The sequence below is a fragment of the Syngnathoides biaculeatus genome, chromosome 12 (genome assembly GCF_019802595.1).
Source record: "Syngnathoides biaculeatus isolate LvHL_M chromosome 12, ASM1980259v1, whole genome shotgun sequence".
In the NCBI taxonomy this organism is placed as follows: domain Eukaryota; kingdom Metazoa; phylum Chordata; class Actinopteri; order Syngnathiformes; family Syngnathidae; genus Syngnathoides; species Syngnathoides biaculeatus.
Window position 1 is genome coordinate 13,963,884 of NC_084651.1, and position 18,337 is coordinate 13,982,220.

Here is an 18,337-nt window from a genome sequence, read left to right on the forward strand (position 1 = left end):
GCCTAAGTCAGAAGCCATCCCACTACAAAAGACGCTTGAGTGAAACCGGAAATGAGCCTAACCTCCGCTAGCATTTCGGGTTTGTAATGGTGACATGTGTCACCATTGAGAGAGGTTACCAAGGTCTCGACCACCACCTGATGTAGTGTGGCATGAAGGAACACAAAGTGTGCCGCAGGAAATGATCCAATTTCACTTAACTTATTCATTGTCTGGATGTCACTGGAATCCAAACCTTTACTGCCATGGATGTATATAGAAGTCAGGTATGTTTATCAATGGGTTGGTATGAAAGAAGAACTCGCCCAGCTTGTTTGTTGATTCACCGATCCCAGTAGATGGTGGCTTTGCATCACTTTTAATTTGATCTCAATACCATTTTAAATATTAGGATGAGTGATGAATGCCATGTTGTACGACGATTATAAGGAATAGTTCCTATAAACAGAAATTTCTCTTGTTCTTTGTTCTTGTTGCTTTGTTGTTCTTCGTTCGGAATGTCGTATCAGGGAAGCACAAAGAACAATTTCTTGTGTTTTTACACACTTGGCCAATAAAGCTGATTCAGATTCTGATTCTTATGTGTAACAGCCGCTGACATCTACTCATAGTTTTACATCTGTAAATATCTTATTTTACCATCAAAAGTCCCTTTCAGTCTTGTTTTTGTTGTTTCATAGTTTGGGGTCTTGCAAAAATAAAACAATATTAGTGCCAAAGTCACTGTTCTGCTTGACAATGTTTCTTTTTCACAAAAAGTCAATTTTCACTGCATTTTCAGAAAGAAGCCGGGGTTTTTGGTGAAACCAGACAAAAAAATGAAAAAGGTAGAAACGATTTTTGTGTGTGTGAAAGAAGGTGGGCTACCTGTCATGGCTGCTGTCTCAGCAGCCTGAACTTCGCCCTTTGTGAGAGATGAGTTAGACTCAGCAAAAGCTGCAATCTATCATCATCACTGGAGTAGTTATCCCAGTTGCAAAATCCACTTTGTCCCCAGATCGACTTAAGTATTGCTGTCAGTCACCTCTACCTCAGTTGTTGTTGTTTTTGCCAAGTACTTTTTGTTATCTGTACTTTTTGCTTTCCACTAGAATTCCTACACCTGATTCTTCACCTGGACACCAGCCCATTATTTCCCTCATCTGGCCGAGACCTCGTATTGAGAACATCAGCCCAGACTTCAACTCCTCTTGGTCACTTGTTGAGAACACTAAATTCTGTATTCTGACCTAACTTTTTGCCGATATCTGCTCTGGGGCCCTACCCTGCACCACAAACCACAGCACTATACTTTTTTTTGGTTGGGTCACAGAACATAATATTTTGGTTGTTTTGAAAGTTCAGTCAAAGTGCTCTAAAACGGTTGGCAAAATGGGGAACTCTACTTTGAAAATGAAAAGTTACTTATATACTAGAAATAATGTACCTTTGTTCACCAATGTACTCCAGCAAATTATAGTGGCAGGCATAAAAAATAAATGCTCTTCCTCTAAATGGCAGAAGGTACATAATTAATATTGTGTATTCAATTTTTATGAAATTTTCGTTTAGTTTTGCAAAGTGAAAATTTAGCTAAAGTACAATACGTGTTTTGGCTCACTATACAGTATGTTGGGAAAAAAATGGTCTAGGCATCAATAAAACAATCTTGCAGACAAAACTTTGCATTATTTATTTATGGTAATAGACAGATGCTGTCAGGAACGAGACTCGAGGGTGGACCCAAATGCATGACTCAGGTGACAGGTAAGCAGTGCGGAATAAGCCTTTATTCGTTCCAATGTCGGTTACCAGGGAGTCAGTCCAAACAAGCAGCAAGATCAGTAATGGCAGGCTTACGGCATAGGTCGGGATACAGGCGTTGGTCGATACACGTCAGGAGTACGGAAGTGCGGGAACGAGGCATGAGAGGCAACGATCTGGCGAAGACCAGTTGTCCCCAGGGTCCTATAAATACCTGGTTCCATCAGTCGTGATGAGGCGCAGGTGTGCGCCTTCTAATCAGCTGGCCACGCCCAGCCAGGACTGGAAGGTAGGGACATGACAGTCCCCCCCCAACGGCCGGCTCCCGACGGTCCAGGAGCATCAGCATGGGCCGCGTGGAAGTCCCTTGTGAGGGTGGGGTCTACAATGAAGTGGGAGGGGATCCAGGAGCGCTCCTCCGGGTGATACCCCTCCCAGTCTACCAAGTACTGGACCCCCCTGCCCCTGCGACGAGAAGACAGCTTCCGGCGCACAGAATACACCGGACCGCCGTCCACTATGCGGTGAGGCGGGGGGAGCTTGACCGGAGGAACCAGCAGTGACGGACGGGTCGGGCAGAGTCTGCTCATGTGGAAAGTGGGGTGGAGCCTCATTGACCTGGGAAGCTTCAGTGATACAGCGACAGGGCTGATGATTTTGCTGATGGGGAACAGACCAACGAACCTGGGAGAAAGTTTGCGTGACTCTGGCCCCAGCGGAAGATCCTTAGTGGACAGCCACAATCACTGTCCCACCTTGAGCGTTGGTGCCCCTCTCCTCTTCCGGTTCGCTGCGGACTTGTAGGAGCTGCCCATGCTAAGCAGTGTCCTGCCTCCCAGGTACGCTTACAGCGTCATATCACCGCCAGGGGTGACGGCACCGCGGAGTCTGTGGCCACCGAAGGGAACAGAGAGGGAGGATACCCGTGCACCACGTGAAAAGGAGCCACACCTGTAGAGGCGGAGGGCAGGGAGTTGTGAGCATACTCCACCCATTTGAGGTGCTGGCTCCAAGTGCTCTGGTCCCGGGATGCCCAGCAGCGAAGGCGGGTTTCCAAGTCTTGGTTGACCCTCTCTGTCTGGCTGTTGGACTCCGGGTGATGACCCGATGTCAGACTCGCCGAGGCACCGATGAGGGTGCAGAATTCCTTCCAAAACCGCGGTCCTCTGTCTGAAACGATATCCACCAGGGGAGGGAGATAACCCAGTGACGAAGTCCACCGCGATATGCGGGAGGGAATGGACAGAGTCCGTAGCTCTCCAACAGGGCGCAGGAGGTACGTCTTGTTGTGTCGCACACACCGGGCAGGCGTTGACGTATTCTCTCACGTCCCTACCCAGGTTGGGCCACCAGAACCGTTGTTCGACAACCGAGTGCGTCTTCGCCTTGCCCGGGTAGCAGACCGTCTTATTGGTGTGGGCCCAGTTGATGACGTCCCCCCGCAGTGATGGTACAACGAACAGGCGGCCAGGAGGACAATCAGCGGCCCAGGTGAAACCGGACGCAGGCCCAACTTGGTGAAGATCCAGGCTCCCTGAAGAAGTTTGAACGCTGTCGCAATCAGGGGCAGAGGGTACCTGTTCTTCACTGTGATGTCGTTGAGTCCTCGGTAGTCGACGCAGGGTCGTAGCAAAGCGTCCTTCTTCTTTACAAAGAAGAACCCTGCACCGGCTGGTGAGGACGATGGGCGAATTAGGCCGGCTGCCAGCAACTCCTCGACGTACTCCCTCATGGCCTGGTGCTCTGGTCCTGTTAGAGAGAACAATTTCCCTCGAGGGGGTGAGTTGCCGCGAAGGAGATTGATGGCGCAATCATACGGGCGATGTGGCGGCAGTGATTTCACTTTAGTTTTTTAGAACACCTCCTTTAGGTCATGATAGCAGGAGGGCACAGTGGTTAGCTAACTGTAAGGGTAGGACTTGGATCCTCCCGTCCTCTTGGGCAGCGAAGAATGACTTGCGCAATCTTCGCCCCACGCCTCAATCTGGCCCGTGGTTCAATCAATGTGCCGATTATGCTCCTTGAGCCACAGGCTCCCCAGGATAATATCACTGCTTCGTGAATTGAAGATGTGAAAACTTATGTTTCCGTGTGGGTGTCCGAAAAACCCATTCGTAAGGTCTGTGTGTGGAGCGTCACCCGGCAGAGGAACTTGCCGTTAGCAGCGTAAGCGTTGCGGAACCGCTGTGTCGGAAAGGTCGCCGCGGCCAACGCCTCGACCACACGGGGATTAATCAAATTAGCATCTGACCCTGAGTCGATGAACGCTGACACCATACACGAGCGGCCCTCCGTGCTGAGGGTGAGTTGGAGGAGCGACCGACCTGACTCCACCACGGTATACTGCACACTCACCGCAGTGGAGATCTTGAGGCCGGGACGCTTCGGTCGGACCGGGCAATGGGTGATTAAGTGTCCCAAGTGTCGACAGTAAAAACAGCGAACTCTCCCGTCGATGACTCAGGCGCTCCTCTGCCGGCCCGTCAAGGCCCTCCACCTGCATGGGGTCCGCCGCGGAAGGGAGAGTAGGCGGCAGGGAAGCTGCCAGCGCGTCCATTTGTCCCTGGACGACAAGTCTCTGGTTGACCTTGAGGGCCAACACGATGAGGGCGTCCAACGAGAAAGTGAGATCCACAGCGATGAGGAGGCCGGGGATCTGCGTGGAGGGCGTCCTCGTTCCATCGGCTCTCGGCGGCCCGGATCCGGAACTCGATGGCGTATTCAGAAACGCGAGAACGACCCTGGTGAAGCGTCATGAGCGAAGCCGTCGCCTTGCGTTCCAGCGCCGCATACTGGAACACCTGTGTCAGGGCACAGACGGAGGCTGTCCAGGAGCGACACATCTCCGAGTTGCGGCTCCATTCCACCATGGCCTACGCCTCTGCCCTCCCTGTCATGTGAGATATGACGAAGGCGATCCGAGAGCGGTCCGTGAGGAAGGCGGACGACTGTAATTTGAAATGGAGGTCGCACTGGGAAAGAAAGGGCTTGACGTTCCCTGAGTCACCTGAGAAACATTCTGGTCGGGAGAGTGATGTTATGCTGGGACGCTGGATCTCCACAGCGGGCGGAGCAGGTGGAATGAGCTGAACCGGAGCAGCAGCCGGAATGGCCGCCGTCGGCGTAGCAGCAGCGCTAGCTTGAGAGGCTAGCCACGGCTCCAGCTGGCACAAATCTCACAGAGCCTCTGATTCATCAACTGGAGGGCAGCCTCCTGCTCAACCAGGCGTCTGTCCTGGACTTGCAACGAGCGGCGGATGGCTTCAGATTCGGCTAGGTCCTTGTTATGGCCAGATCGTTCTGTTAGGAACGACACTTGAGGGCGGACCCAAATAAGTCAGTCCAAACAAGCAGCGGATCAGTAACGCCAGGCTTACGGGGTAGGTCGGGAGACAGGTGTTGGTCGGTACACGGGAGGAAGACGTCAGGAGTACGGAAGTGCGGGGACGAGGCATGAGAGGCAATAATCTGACGAAGACCAGTTGTCCCCAGGGTCCTTTAAATACCGGGTTCAATCAGGTGTGCGCCTCCTAATCAGGTGGCCATGTCCAGCCAGGACTGGAAGGCAGGGACATGACAGATGCTTGCAATACACAGCATTTGTAAGTGAATTAGAAGACAAATGCTTACATTGTGTGTCAGTTTGGGTTAACAGATAAATGTGAATGGACAGATGGGCTGTAAATTTACAAATGTGTTTCATTATACACGAATGGGCCAATATTTATATTGTTTGTTGGTGTTTGGATATACAAATGTTCATATTATATATGCATGTAGTTGCACCAAATTATATTTACTGTATGTGAATGAACAACGATACATAATGTGTATATTAAACATCTTGATCAATTTTAGTGAAGCGGTACGGAATATGTGGCTTGGCTCAATGAAGGTTAGGAAATACCGATGTATATACTGTAAATGCTTATATTGCATGTGTATTTGTATGGACACATAGATTGCTTGCATATGTATTTATGTAACTGGACCTAGACATGGTAACGGTACGGCAGTTTGCGAATCGCTTAACATACAGTAAGATATACGTACGATACATGTACGATATATAAACAAATATTAACATTTTCTGTTTTATGTTAAAACTGTGACTGTATTTCAATGGACAGACATTATGAGGATCCAATGTGAATGGACCAGTAAGCTGTCACATGAAAATTTGTAAAAGGGGCCAATGCATTATTTGTATTTGGGTGTGGCTGTTGCTCACAGCAGGACGAGAGAATCACTGCCAGGATTTCAGGTTGGACTTTCCACCGTAAAGCAGTCTGTTGTAACTTCCACTCAAATGGGCTGTAGGTGGGCTGGGATAGCCTTTTTTTCCTCTGGTTATCCTCCTCGAGGTAACAGCCCATTGTGAGCCAGAAATACAGCGTCTCAGAGTGGTATTAGCGGTGAATATTTTTCATGGAGATTTACACTAATTGCTTATCAGTGTGCCATAAGCAGTAAATCTGAGAAGGGAACTGCTGTTGGTGGTGCTGACTTTTTTGTTGTTGTTGTTCTGAGCATTCCTTGATATTGCAGGAAATAGCATGTCTACACGCGCTGCCAAAATCATACCGGTTTAGTCCAGTCAGACCAACATCTGTTAGAGTATGGATAATTTCCTCTAATGAATGAATACATTATAAAGGGCACCAAAAAGCAAAGACTTCCATACAAGTAACCACATGCTTGGCTGAGCTAATTAAATGCTTTGTTTGATTTACTTTTTATGCACCTATTAGGGTTAGTTGTTGTTTATTGTTCTCCTAAAATATGTTCAGTAACGAGATCATAGATGGGTGTTTTGCTGGCAATGAACACTCCGTTGCATACAAGTTGTACACTATTAACTGTAATACGCAGCAGTAAGCACACCTTGTGGAGACTTATTGCTACACTTGTAGGAGGACTTAAATGATACTTACCATAGATATCTCTTCAATGAAAAACTAGCAGACATTCCAACAGCTTTTTCCCTCTTGCAATTAACTTCTTAAAAAGTGAACTTGCAACTATACTTTATTTATTATTATAATTGCTATATTACTAGGAAGCTTTTATTGCTCAGTGACTGTTTTGCAATGTCTTTATGTTTCAAAAGCACATTAGAAAGACCATCGTTACATTTCTGGAAATTGTTCCCAGCAGTTGTGCAGATAGAAAATAAAGTGGTGCCTTCAGATGCTAGAGATTCAATTCATGACGTTTTTGAGAAATGAGCTGTTGATTTGTCAAATTTTTGTCTTGAGTTCCCCAAAAAAGTTAATAAAAAAAAACCCCAAAAAATCCAATGTGTTACAGGTACACTTCAGACCTTGTTTGCCTAGATGGTGGTGGCAAACATCACATCTGGCTGCTGAATGTATCAATTTATGTAAATCCATTCCAGCAAAAGGACAATACATTCGGTAAAATTTGATATTACACTCACAAAGTTTTCTTTTCCAACTATGGAGAAAGTAAGTGCTGAAAATAAGAAAGAGATGATGGCCACTGAAGTAAAGTAGACAAATCATACTTTAATATGAGTGATGTGTGCATGTATCTGTAGTTGACTTGGTGAAACAGCAAAATTGTAGCACTTCTAAAATATGTACGACTGTATACTAAAGCACAATGAGTCAATAAAAACTATAGTTACAGCGAAGGGTTTTAAAAATATTTCCAAGTTGTGGACAGGGTTCCATGAGAAGATGGATAAACTAATGTTGGTATGGTTGGCTGTGGAGAAGGAGTTTGTGAGACACACAAAGGCAAGGAAAGTAATCTGTGAGAAGAGATGAGCCTTTCACACTCGTGTCAAAGGACCCGTTACCGGATGAGTTTCAAGGCCGGTTTGAAAAATTTAAGAAGTGGACTGGCATTCATTCCATTGTCCGCCGTGCCAAGGCAGTGAGCGCAGATGTGAAAGCAGTGGTGGATTACCCCCTGAAATTTGCAGAAATGATAGCAGCCAAAGGATACGGTACATCCTCCAGCAATTCTTCAGCTGTGACGAGACATGGCTCTTCTGAAAGAGGATGCCAAGGAGGACTTTGATCGCGGCAGAGGAGACAAAGATCCGGGGCCACAAACCGACGATAGCTAGGTTAATCCTTGCTTTCTGCATGAGCGCAAGTGGCGGCTGCAAAGTCAAGTCACTACCTGTATAACATTCTGAAAATCCCCAAACCTTTGTGAACCCTAACATTACTAAATAAAAAGGTATTAATCGAATTTTCATTCAATGGGGAAATATGATTTGTGATTCTGTATAAATGTTTTATAAGGCGAGTGTAGTCACGGAAAGAACTATACTCGTATCTCAAGGCACCACTGAATAAATGTACTTTGCAAATTGAATTGCATTTTGCATCTTTTAGTGAAACAAGGTAAGCAAACTATAGGGCAGTCTTCTTGGTGTGATTCAGTCATGCACCTTTGCAAAATACACTTTGTAATAATAAACACATACAATAGCTCTCATGTTACGGTGCATTGTTAAGGTGGGATTTTTATATCAAGCAGTTCTCGTACGTGATCATGTTAAATTCTGTAGCAGTACGTAATGAAGTTTTCTGCACTAGAGGTATTGACCCATATGTTGTCTACCATTTCAAGGAGGAAATTGCCACTTCTGTGTCAAGAAGTTATATATGTTTTTGTATCTATCTACAGACACAAAAGAGTTTTTTTCCCTTCTTCGTTTCAATCGCTCTTTAACTTTATGTGCCTTTGAGACTTGGCCATTTCACCCCAAAAAGTTGAGATTTCCATTAAACTTTACAGTCATTGTATTAAGTAAAATGTTCTGCTTGTATAGATGCATACTGATCAAGCTCTCACATTAAAAAAGAAATTAATTAATTTACTGCAAGCACACAATTTACATGAGCAAGCCGAAAGAGTAGACAATGACAGGGCAGACATTTTTGGCTAATGTTAGCATTTACTGAGCACAAGGGGGACCTTCTCTTGGCACCGTGATTCAGTGAGCATTAATTTTTTTTATCTTTCTTTTTTATTACAGGGGGCACTTACTTCCTCATGACAGGGTGGACAGCATGAGGGACACATACAAAATGTCCTATGTGACGGGACATGACAAAAGCATGAACATTCCATGAAAAAAATGGTACAAACTGCAGGAAATATTTTGAGAGACTTCATCGTACTGGTATATGTATAAATGTTTGGCCACTTGTAATAAGACCTCAGAGTTTAATTATTCTGCTACATTATCCCAATGACTGAGGGATTATTATGAAACCACCACAGGCAGTCTATGGTGATATTGACCCAAATCATTAAAAAAAAAAAAAAAAAGAAGGTTTTACCTTGCCTACTGTATAACCGCAACTTCATAAGCCTGTTTACGCATATGTAATTCACAAGTTACCTGGTGGATACTGCGGCTGTTGCCCGAGTGCTCCTTCCTTGTCCATTCCTGCCTCTGCTGGACTCATCAGAACCGTTCAACAATGAAAGCTCTCGTAGTTGCTCCTGTCTGATCTCATCATTGTAGTCCTACAGAAACAAGAAAAAGAGCACAGCGCACTTATTAAACCCGCACACACATTTGTGCTTGGACTGTTGGAGACACGCCAAACAGAAGCAGCTGTCATCATATGAAAATCATCTTGACGGATGTTTTCTGTGATGAAAATAATATTATTGTAATAATAAGTAATAGTTCCACTTTTGCATTTTATTCTCATCTAAATCTTTTTTCCCAAAACATCTGACTATTCATCTTGGAAGAACAACCTTCAATTGAAGGTTTCCACATTTTTTTATGGGGAAACTGGCTGAGAGACCCTTTACTCAACCCATTAATTACCAAACATGATATTGATAATTACCGAGATAACCAGCATGCGTTATCTTATCATTTCTGACAAAACCAACACGTTTATTTCTGTTATTTTGTGACAGCCATGTTTTCGCACTTGCAAAAATAAAAACGCAAGAAGAATAAATACAAGACAAGTGAGAATTATGTCACCAACAAGGGTAAGTTGACTTGTGTGCTTATTTTTATGATTGCAGTGTAGAATAAATCCTACATTCATATAGTCCACATCAATTCTATTTTGAAATTGAGCCTCCTAACATGATTTTACATCCTAACAGCTTTCACCCCCTCAGTATGTTTGATTCCTTTTGGCGCATCCATTCGACACACCCACAGCGTCTGAGAGTTGAGAGGCGGGCCACTTCTCAGGTCTCACTTTTGCAACCTGATTTTATATTCTTAAGGATTTTGTTTTATTCATTCAAATTTGGTAGGCTCATTAACATGTCTCTGTGGTGTGTTGAATTTAGAGTTCATGCCATTTTTTTGGGCCTGCTTAGTCCTACCTTAATGAATAAAAATGTAATATGGCGTACAAAGGGTTGTTGAGTGTTATGTATGCAATAAAAGTAATTATATAAAAATATCCAACATATATTGCTTTAACTTTTTTAGTTGTATTCAATAGTACACATGAGTCACATTGTGGCATTAAAGTACTTTGTAAATTAAAACCAAAACGCAATTGCAGTATTCTTTAACACAACGTACAATTGTTGCTTTTAAACTATTTTATTTTCTGTACAGCTACTTAGTACAGTCAGTGAAAACATTTATTTTAATTCATAGACTGCAATACTGCACGTGTTCATGGGATAACATCATTATGAACCGACAACACACAGATGAAAAATGTGCTGCCGTTTTCTTTTCATATCCTGCTTTTGTCCAGTTCTTCCGATCACATCTCTAAGCCCACCAGCGCTGCACTTTGTCATCAGGATCGTGTTAAGGATAACTTTTCCATACGATCATTTGTTTCAACCAAGAAAGAAAATATTTCCAGTAACAAAAAAAAAAAAATATGATTGAAATTATTCTTTGCCAAACACACATTTTCTGATTTATTTTTCAAATCTGCATAGCGGCCAACTTTAATCAACCTAATTATCCAGAGGAAAAAATAATAAATCATTTTTGCCTTTTAATTATTTGGAACATGATTTACTGTGCACTGGTCATTTTCTGATTCAACGTGACATTGCAATAAAATGAAGGTAAAATTTTAACTGATAAACATGATGATGTAGCTTTATAACCCTTCATACAAACCACACCGAGCTCCTGTAGAGTGAAATACACAATACCATATGGATAAAACAAGATATAATGAGACAGTTCATGCACATAGGCATCCATTTGCTGTTTACATTTAAATTGTGAAATTATTGGATGTGAACATAAAAAGATATGAACCAGTATGCTTACATGTACAGTGCTCAACATGAATGAAAAAAAACTTGAGCATCCTTTTAGAAGGAACATTTTCTATGGTTTAACATTATACTACAAATTTTTAAAGTGCTACGATGGCATGCAAACTACAGCCTTAGTAGTGGTGGTAGTGGTAGTATTTGATGCTGAACAACCCTTCTTGGGCATTTTTAGTCATATAGTGTACACAGGTTTTTCACAAGTGATTTGTTGTTTGCTAACCAGTTTATAGGATCATCCATCCATCCATCCATCCATCCATCCATCCATCCATCCATCCATGGTCGGGTCGTGGGGACAGCTTCTTATGCAGGGAAGCCCAGACTTCCCTATCCTCAGCCACTTTGTCCAGCTATTCCAGCGAGGTCACAAAGCATTCTTAGGCCAACCAGGAGACATAGACGCTCTAGTACGTCCTGTTTAATCCCCGGGGCCCCCTCCAGGTAAGATCTCTTCGCAATACTTCTCCTAGGAGCCAAAGTAATTGGAACAAGATGTCTGAGTCACCCCATTTGGCTCTTCTTGACGGGATGTCACTATCAGATTCAGATATCAGGCATGCATAAAAGCCAATTTTCCTCGCACCACCCTACGAATGTTAGTCATAGTTCGAGCTGGCCGATCGCCACCTTTTCAATGACTAATTGAAACAGGATGTGTGAAAGTGAATATTGTTCACATTCGCCATGCTGGTGAATCAAAATTGCCTGCTTCAAAACTCAAAAGACCTTTTTGATAAAAGTGAAAGCGAGCACGCTCATTCTACTATGTGTGAATTTAATTTTCCGCCTGCTTCGCAAAAGGCTTCATTATGCCGTCCAACCACTGCTGGCTAAGCATTCAGGTTCCTGGACTTTCCTGGCGCATCAGGGGAAAACAAGCTCTGATGCTGCTTGGTGCCGGACTGAAGCATGTATGCATTTATTGCCATGACAAAGTCAGAAGTAACGCTGTTCTCGCTGCTATCTAGCTGCCTTCTCCATCCATGCATGAGCCACTAAACATACTTCGCAAAATAAAGATAATTCTGATTGATATGTTAACATTTGAAATGCTTTTATAAATACATCTTGGTGATAAGAAGCATCACTCGTATCACTCACCCCTTTATCCCTATACTTGTCTGACTACGCCTACATTTTTACAAGGCATGAAGTCATATAAATAAGTTGATATTCTACCATGAGAGAAGCCTTTTTCCAATTCAATAGTAAAATAAAATTTTTTTCTTCACATGAATTCATCCTAACATTGAGGCCAAGCCTACAGCAAGGAGTTGTTTATTTATTGGCTATAAAATTAATATTCTGTTGGTCATACAATTGAATTTATTTGTTTTATTTTGTGAATAATGCTGAGGATTACAAACTTCCTCCCCTAAAAAGAAAAAAACAAAAAAAAAATCATGCTAAACCGTAATCACATTATTTGGTGCTGCTAAAGGTTTACCAAACAAACACGTGATGTTGTAGCTAACTACATACAGTATAGGTGTGACTAGGGGATTTTATTCTATTTGGCCACATTGGCTCAGAGGTGTCATAATCCAGTACCAACCCTGTTAGTGAATCAGAATCCTTTGTAAAAGACGAGCTCATGCCCGTGAGCTGTGGTTTACATAAATTGTGCCCTTATTCCCGTATAAAAGAACATCCGTCTGACACATCTCCGTCAATGTGCAGTGCTTACAAATCATAAGAGTTTTTGTTTTTTTTTAAATTCATGATGGATGTCTCCAAAACTTTAATAACTTTCTTTAATCTTTTTATTTTTTTCAAAACGGTGATATCCTTGGAAAGCGAGCCAAACACAAAAACCAACATGTTTATAGCATCGCAAAAAAGTCCAAGCACGAGCATACTGGTAGAATCACAGATTTGTGTGTCGACAGTGTGTATGCACAATTTAAGCACAAATCTCTGTATGCGAGTTAAGTGAATGATCCACAACAGTACAAGCTACCTTGCATGTGTCAAGAGAAGACACTTGTACAAAGTGTTTTGTTCCACAGTAAAGGATGTGTGCAAGTTTTGCATTTGAATTCAAGACATGAACATCACGCATGAAAACAAATCCTGACGCCAACCCTCCGAAAATTTGACACACTGCACACGTGTTCAAGAATTAATATGGCCGACAGTGTTGTGTTGGTTTGAACTGAGACTGGCAGGTCTTTTAATTGGAAAGCTGGCAGTTTATTCTAAGCGCTATAAATGTGCCAGACCTTGTAAATGTCGACTGTTGACAGAGGCGTTAGCGTGAGTACACACAGATAAACTGCGCCTTGGCTCTTGGGGTCGGACTGTTTGCTCACTGAGATTAATTTTGACCATGCCTGATGCTCTTCGCCCATCAAAGAGCGAAAGTTAGATGTTGAAGGGGTTAACATCCCAGATAATGCCAGTCACGTTCAGTCAAGACAATACCTGCTCTTCCATTTCTGGTCCAAAACACAGCAATCTACACTCTTCTAGGAAATTATACACACATACAAATAAGTGATGTTCACTTCTTGCAAATTATTTTAATGAAATTGTGCTCTAAGGTAATGTATGGATCTAAAATCTATTTATCTGATCTATTTATGTACTGTATGTAACAGTTTGTTGACCTTCCTAACAACAGTATTTATCGGGATGTTGCTTATATTAGGATATAAAATATTGGTTATATTGGACAGCAGTACTGCACTTCTGTAAAATAGATTACTAGGACATATACTGTACAACCAAAACATGTACCTCCTTGGCAGTGGTAATTAATGAGTCATACCACTATAATCCTTCATTTAAAAAAAAAAGTGGTGCTTTTGTTTTGTTGTGCACACACGCAGAAGAGCGACAAAACTATCAGCTCAATCCGCAAGCCATCACTGCTTTATGCACTGCCATTTCTCTTCTCGATCTTATTATCACATCGACACTGGTTAAGACTCTTAAAGACACCGCTTGGTGAACATTAAATCTTCAGAGCACAGCAGGCATTGTTCAGAAAGCCAAAGGAGCTTTGGAAAAAAAAAAAATCCCCATAAAATGTGGTATCCTGCATAACACATTGTGACTGTGTATCTACACAGTGTACACAACTGGAGCAGTATTGTGTTGTCAGGTGCTAAATTGTGCAATATGATAAGATCACGTTTCATCATTTGTTTTTCGATATAGATCTACAGTACAGTATATGGTTCTGCTTAGTGGCTGACTTAGCCTATTACTCACTTTGGTGCTTCTTGGGGAGTAGCGAACACAGTCATAGTGATAATCCCAATGATAACACACATATTTGTATTTTGTTCCAACATTAGCTTCGAGCACAATGATACTACTGGAACCTGAAGTGGACATTATTACTTATGTTATATACCATAGATAACGACGACATAGTAAAAAAAAGTTTTTTTATTTTTATAGGCAGAGATTTTTTGAAAACGAGCTTAATCCATCCTCAAAAATGTCCGAATTGCTGTAATGCTTATGACAATCCAGTGAATAATGATGTCCCTTTGCAAAGAAACATCAACATCTTATACAGTTGTATTTTGAGAAACAAAAAAACAAATGTATGGATATGGATTCAACTGACTTTAGAATCATACAGGTACACTTACATCCAGATGACAACTTATGTGGCCGTGAAGCATAACATAGTAATAGCTTAAAACTATTAATACCAGTTATGATGATCCTTTTCTTTTGGTAACAAACTTTGTGTTTTTGTTTGAATAGTATTATGTACATGTTTGCTTGATTCATGTACTGTGCTGTAATACTCAATACACTGTGCAAATAGAATGTTAAATATACTCATATAGAACATTCTAAAAAACTCACACAGCCTTTTCAACACAGATAAATGTATTATTTTTATTGTTGTATTTCAGAATATGCTTATATTTGCATTGCTGTTGTACTTCTACATCTTGGCCATTCTGTGCTAAACAAATCATGTGAGTATCCCGCTGTGGCGACCCCTGAATGGACAAAGTCGCAATAACAACACAGCAGGCTTTTATTTCAAAAGTCAAATTTCTAGAAACTTGTTTGACAACACAATTCAGCTCATTCTGCATAATAGTCATCTTATACATTTTTGCATTCAATATACTGTATTTTATATGTACGTGCTTAGTACATATGCAGTATCATTATTTTCTAGACAAAGTTGCAAAGCTTCTTGTAAGCAGGCTGGCCTGTACAGGGACACAGCATGAACACCATTAAAAAAACACGTCCAGCTCGTTACATCTTCAAAGTCTCATTAATATTTACAGCTTGGACTTCAAAAAAATTACACACCATGCACATGAGTAACGGCTAAGCTATCCCTGGCTGTTCCATACTACACTTCAATTGCTGAGTAGAATGTTTTTATTTATCAGTCGGCTCATGATGTCGCAATGTCGTCTTTGGACGAAAACACAATCGACCAATACTAATCCCTTTGCCGCAAACAATAATACCGAATAATGTACATTTTCTTTATGTCAGAACGGCTGACTGAAACATTAAAGTCAAATGCAGTGACATTGCAGAAGAAGTTCTACAAGGGATTAAGTTATGGTGTGAAACAATGATGTCAAACGGTTCACTTACTGGAACAAGGAATTTTTTAATCTCCTCCAAAGCGTGGCTCATACGGGAATAGGCCTCACCCGGTGGAGCGAAGACTTCAATTAAAACATGAAGATCCTGACTCAGATGTGCATATTTGCCCTCTCCACTGTTTCTTAATTCTTCTTCCTGTAAAAAAAAAAAAGAAAAATGAAAAAAAGAGCGAAAGCAGTACATCTGTATCTTTCATATGCGTTCAGGTTTATATATAGTCTTCAATTGATCTACGAACCTTTTTTTTGGGGGGGGGGTAAGAATGTGGGAAGAAGCCAGAATATCTGGAAAAATCCCAAGAAAGCACGGAGACATGCAAACTCCACACAGGATGTGCTAACCACGTGTTTACAGTGCGGCCTACTTGTTTATCAATGATTAATAATCAACATTATATGTATAGGAAGGTTGTTTTTCTTTGGGACAACTCCCATATTTCATTTTTATTAAATTTATTCAGATTATGAGGTTATTAATCAGATATATAAATTAAATTTATCCTTGATTCATCAGATAGTGGGGAAATTTTGTTGCTTTGAGTAAAATGAAAGAAACTTGAGAATAGAGATGTTAAAAACATTGTTCCCGCTTTTCAAATTAAAATTAGCACTGTAAGTGTGAAAATTAGTTGTGGATGAGTTGACATTTTTGGTTGAATTCAATGACATCCTAACAGTGGCAGTAAAGCAGTCAATTAAGGTAGAGAAGTGACAGAGCTGGGAAATGAGAAAGCTGTGTAAGGTTAAACTACAGGCTCAGAAGAAGTGAATCAGGGATTACGCTGAGTGGCTTTCCTACTTTGATGTGACACCCTTTGCATTATTCATTTAACGTCACTTTTGTCACCACCTTTGTAACAGATCATCATTTATCTGGTTGATAGTCACTACAATCGTAATGCAGAAATATTTCCAATTGCTTCTTTTCCACCCACTGCACTGCATGCCTGTACTCATCTTAGCTTGCCCCTCAAAAAGAATCTAAAGATTATTTCTTTTTGTGGTCATCAAACGTTCACGTTCATGAAATTTGTGGTCTCCATTTAACTCATCACAGTTGTGAACACAGCAAACAGACTGAGTGGCTTTCTGTACATGTAGACAACCTGTGGAGCCCTCCAGGTTTTCAGTGTCTTGCTCAAGGACACCACAGCTATGGGTCCACGTTGTTTTTATTGGCATAGATTGTCAATTGCCGTATCCTCCCTCCATCTCTATGTCCAGGCTAATAAAACAGCTTTTTTTGGGCCTTTTATGGCACCATTCTGCTCTACTCACTATTATTGAAACTGTTCCATTCTCACTACCGGGTACTGATATAAACCACTTTTGGTCACTCATTTGTCACGATGTGTTCTGTCTTGTGGAAAGTCTCGAGTCCAAGAGATGAAATGTGGTCTTTGACTGAGTGGAGTGTTAATCCAATTGGTCAACAAGCACAAGATGCAATATTGATACGCCCTCCCAATTGAGCGATGACCGAGCTGATGGACCATAGTGGGTCACAGGTGAATGAGATGGTTGAGACAAGCACCGTACACTGACTTTGCCTTTATGCCAGGCTTTCAGATGAAAGATTTGTCATCTTATCAGTCGAAGGATGTCAGGGTGTTGGCAAAATCAATATCACATACAAACACTAATTCTGCTGGTCTTTGGGAACAGAAACCTGGCAGTTGGTGCAGGTGCATTCTCGTTTCCTTTGCTACAGAAAGGGCCAAGAACTGAAACCCACGGCAAGACTTCAAGTACTTAAGTTACTATTTAATTAAGTCACAATGTTAGCTAAGGCAACATTGGAATCTAAGACTGTTCAAGGTCTTGAGGAAAAATCCTCAGGGTCTGCAGTCCTAACAATTTGATTTAAATACATCCTGACAAAGCCATTACATTTATTAGAGTCAGTCAAAAAAAAGTGTCCTTGACAAACTTATATACTTCTCTGCCAAGGCCAAGGCCAATGTGATAAAACACAGCTCTTTGTTTCAGTGTTTGAGAGAGAACTTTGAACATGATAGTGTAAAAAAATATATTTTAATAGAGTTCAGACAAGACTGCATATTTGAAGATTTTCACTTAAAATGTTTTGGGTGTTCTTTGGATCTCAGGGTTTTTAACTCAAGGTGACAGTTTAATATTCTCATATGCTAATATTCTGATAAGAATATGAAAGAAGAACAATCCCATGGCCGTAGACCACCACAGTGTATCCTGCTGAAATTACTGTGTTTGCGCTATACTGTACTGTTTTTTATACGAGAACGAATATGTACAAAAGCAAGGCCGCAATAGTAGTTTGAGATTTTCAGAGGCTGAAGTGGGCATACACAGAGATATCTGCATAAATCTTGGTGCTGATTGATCACAGTTTTGTGACATTTAGCAACATTGAGCTTTTTCATTATAGTATAGTGAGATATGGAGAGGGACATGCTTATCGTCCATCAAATCCAAAATCGTACGATCGTGCTGATATCTTCAGAGGTTGAAGTGGACATTAGTGGAGATGTCCACGTACATTTTGGTGATGTTTGATTGCAGTTTTATGACATTAAGCGACATTCAGCAGCAAGCATATTGAGGCATCACCGATGGTATCAAATGTGTTTGATTTCAGCATGACCTCCTGGAAAGCTGATGAGCCTCCAAAAGACTCCAGGATCATCACAAAGACGTCATCTGCAACCTGCCAAGACTGGAATGAGATAGATAAG

At 41.7% G+C, this 18,337-nt stretch overlaps 1 protein-coding gene across 5 annotated transcripts in view; it reads right to left on the reverse strand.

Moving 5' to 3' along the window:
* The window catches only part of khdrbs2 (KH domain containing, RNA binding, signal transduction associated 2), a 57,924-nt gene that overhangs the window by 21,562 nt on the left and 18,025 nt on the right, over positions 1–18,337 (reverse strand). For all 5 annotated transcript variants that reach the window (XM_061836915.1, XM_061836914.1, XM_061836911.1 and 2 more), the window contains exons 4-5: positions 15,613–15,759; positions 9,131–9,258 (exon numbers count right to left, since the gene is read on the reverse strand). In XM_061836915.1, the coding sequence (XP_061692899.1) occupies positions 9,131–9,258; positions 15,613–15,759 (275 nt within the window). The remainder of the gene's footprint in view (positions 1–9,130; positions 9,259–15,612; positions 15,760–18,337) is intronic.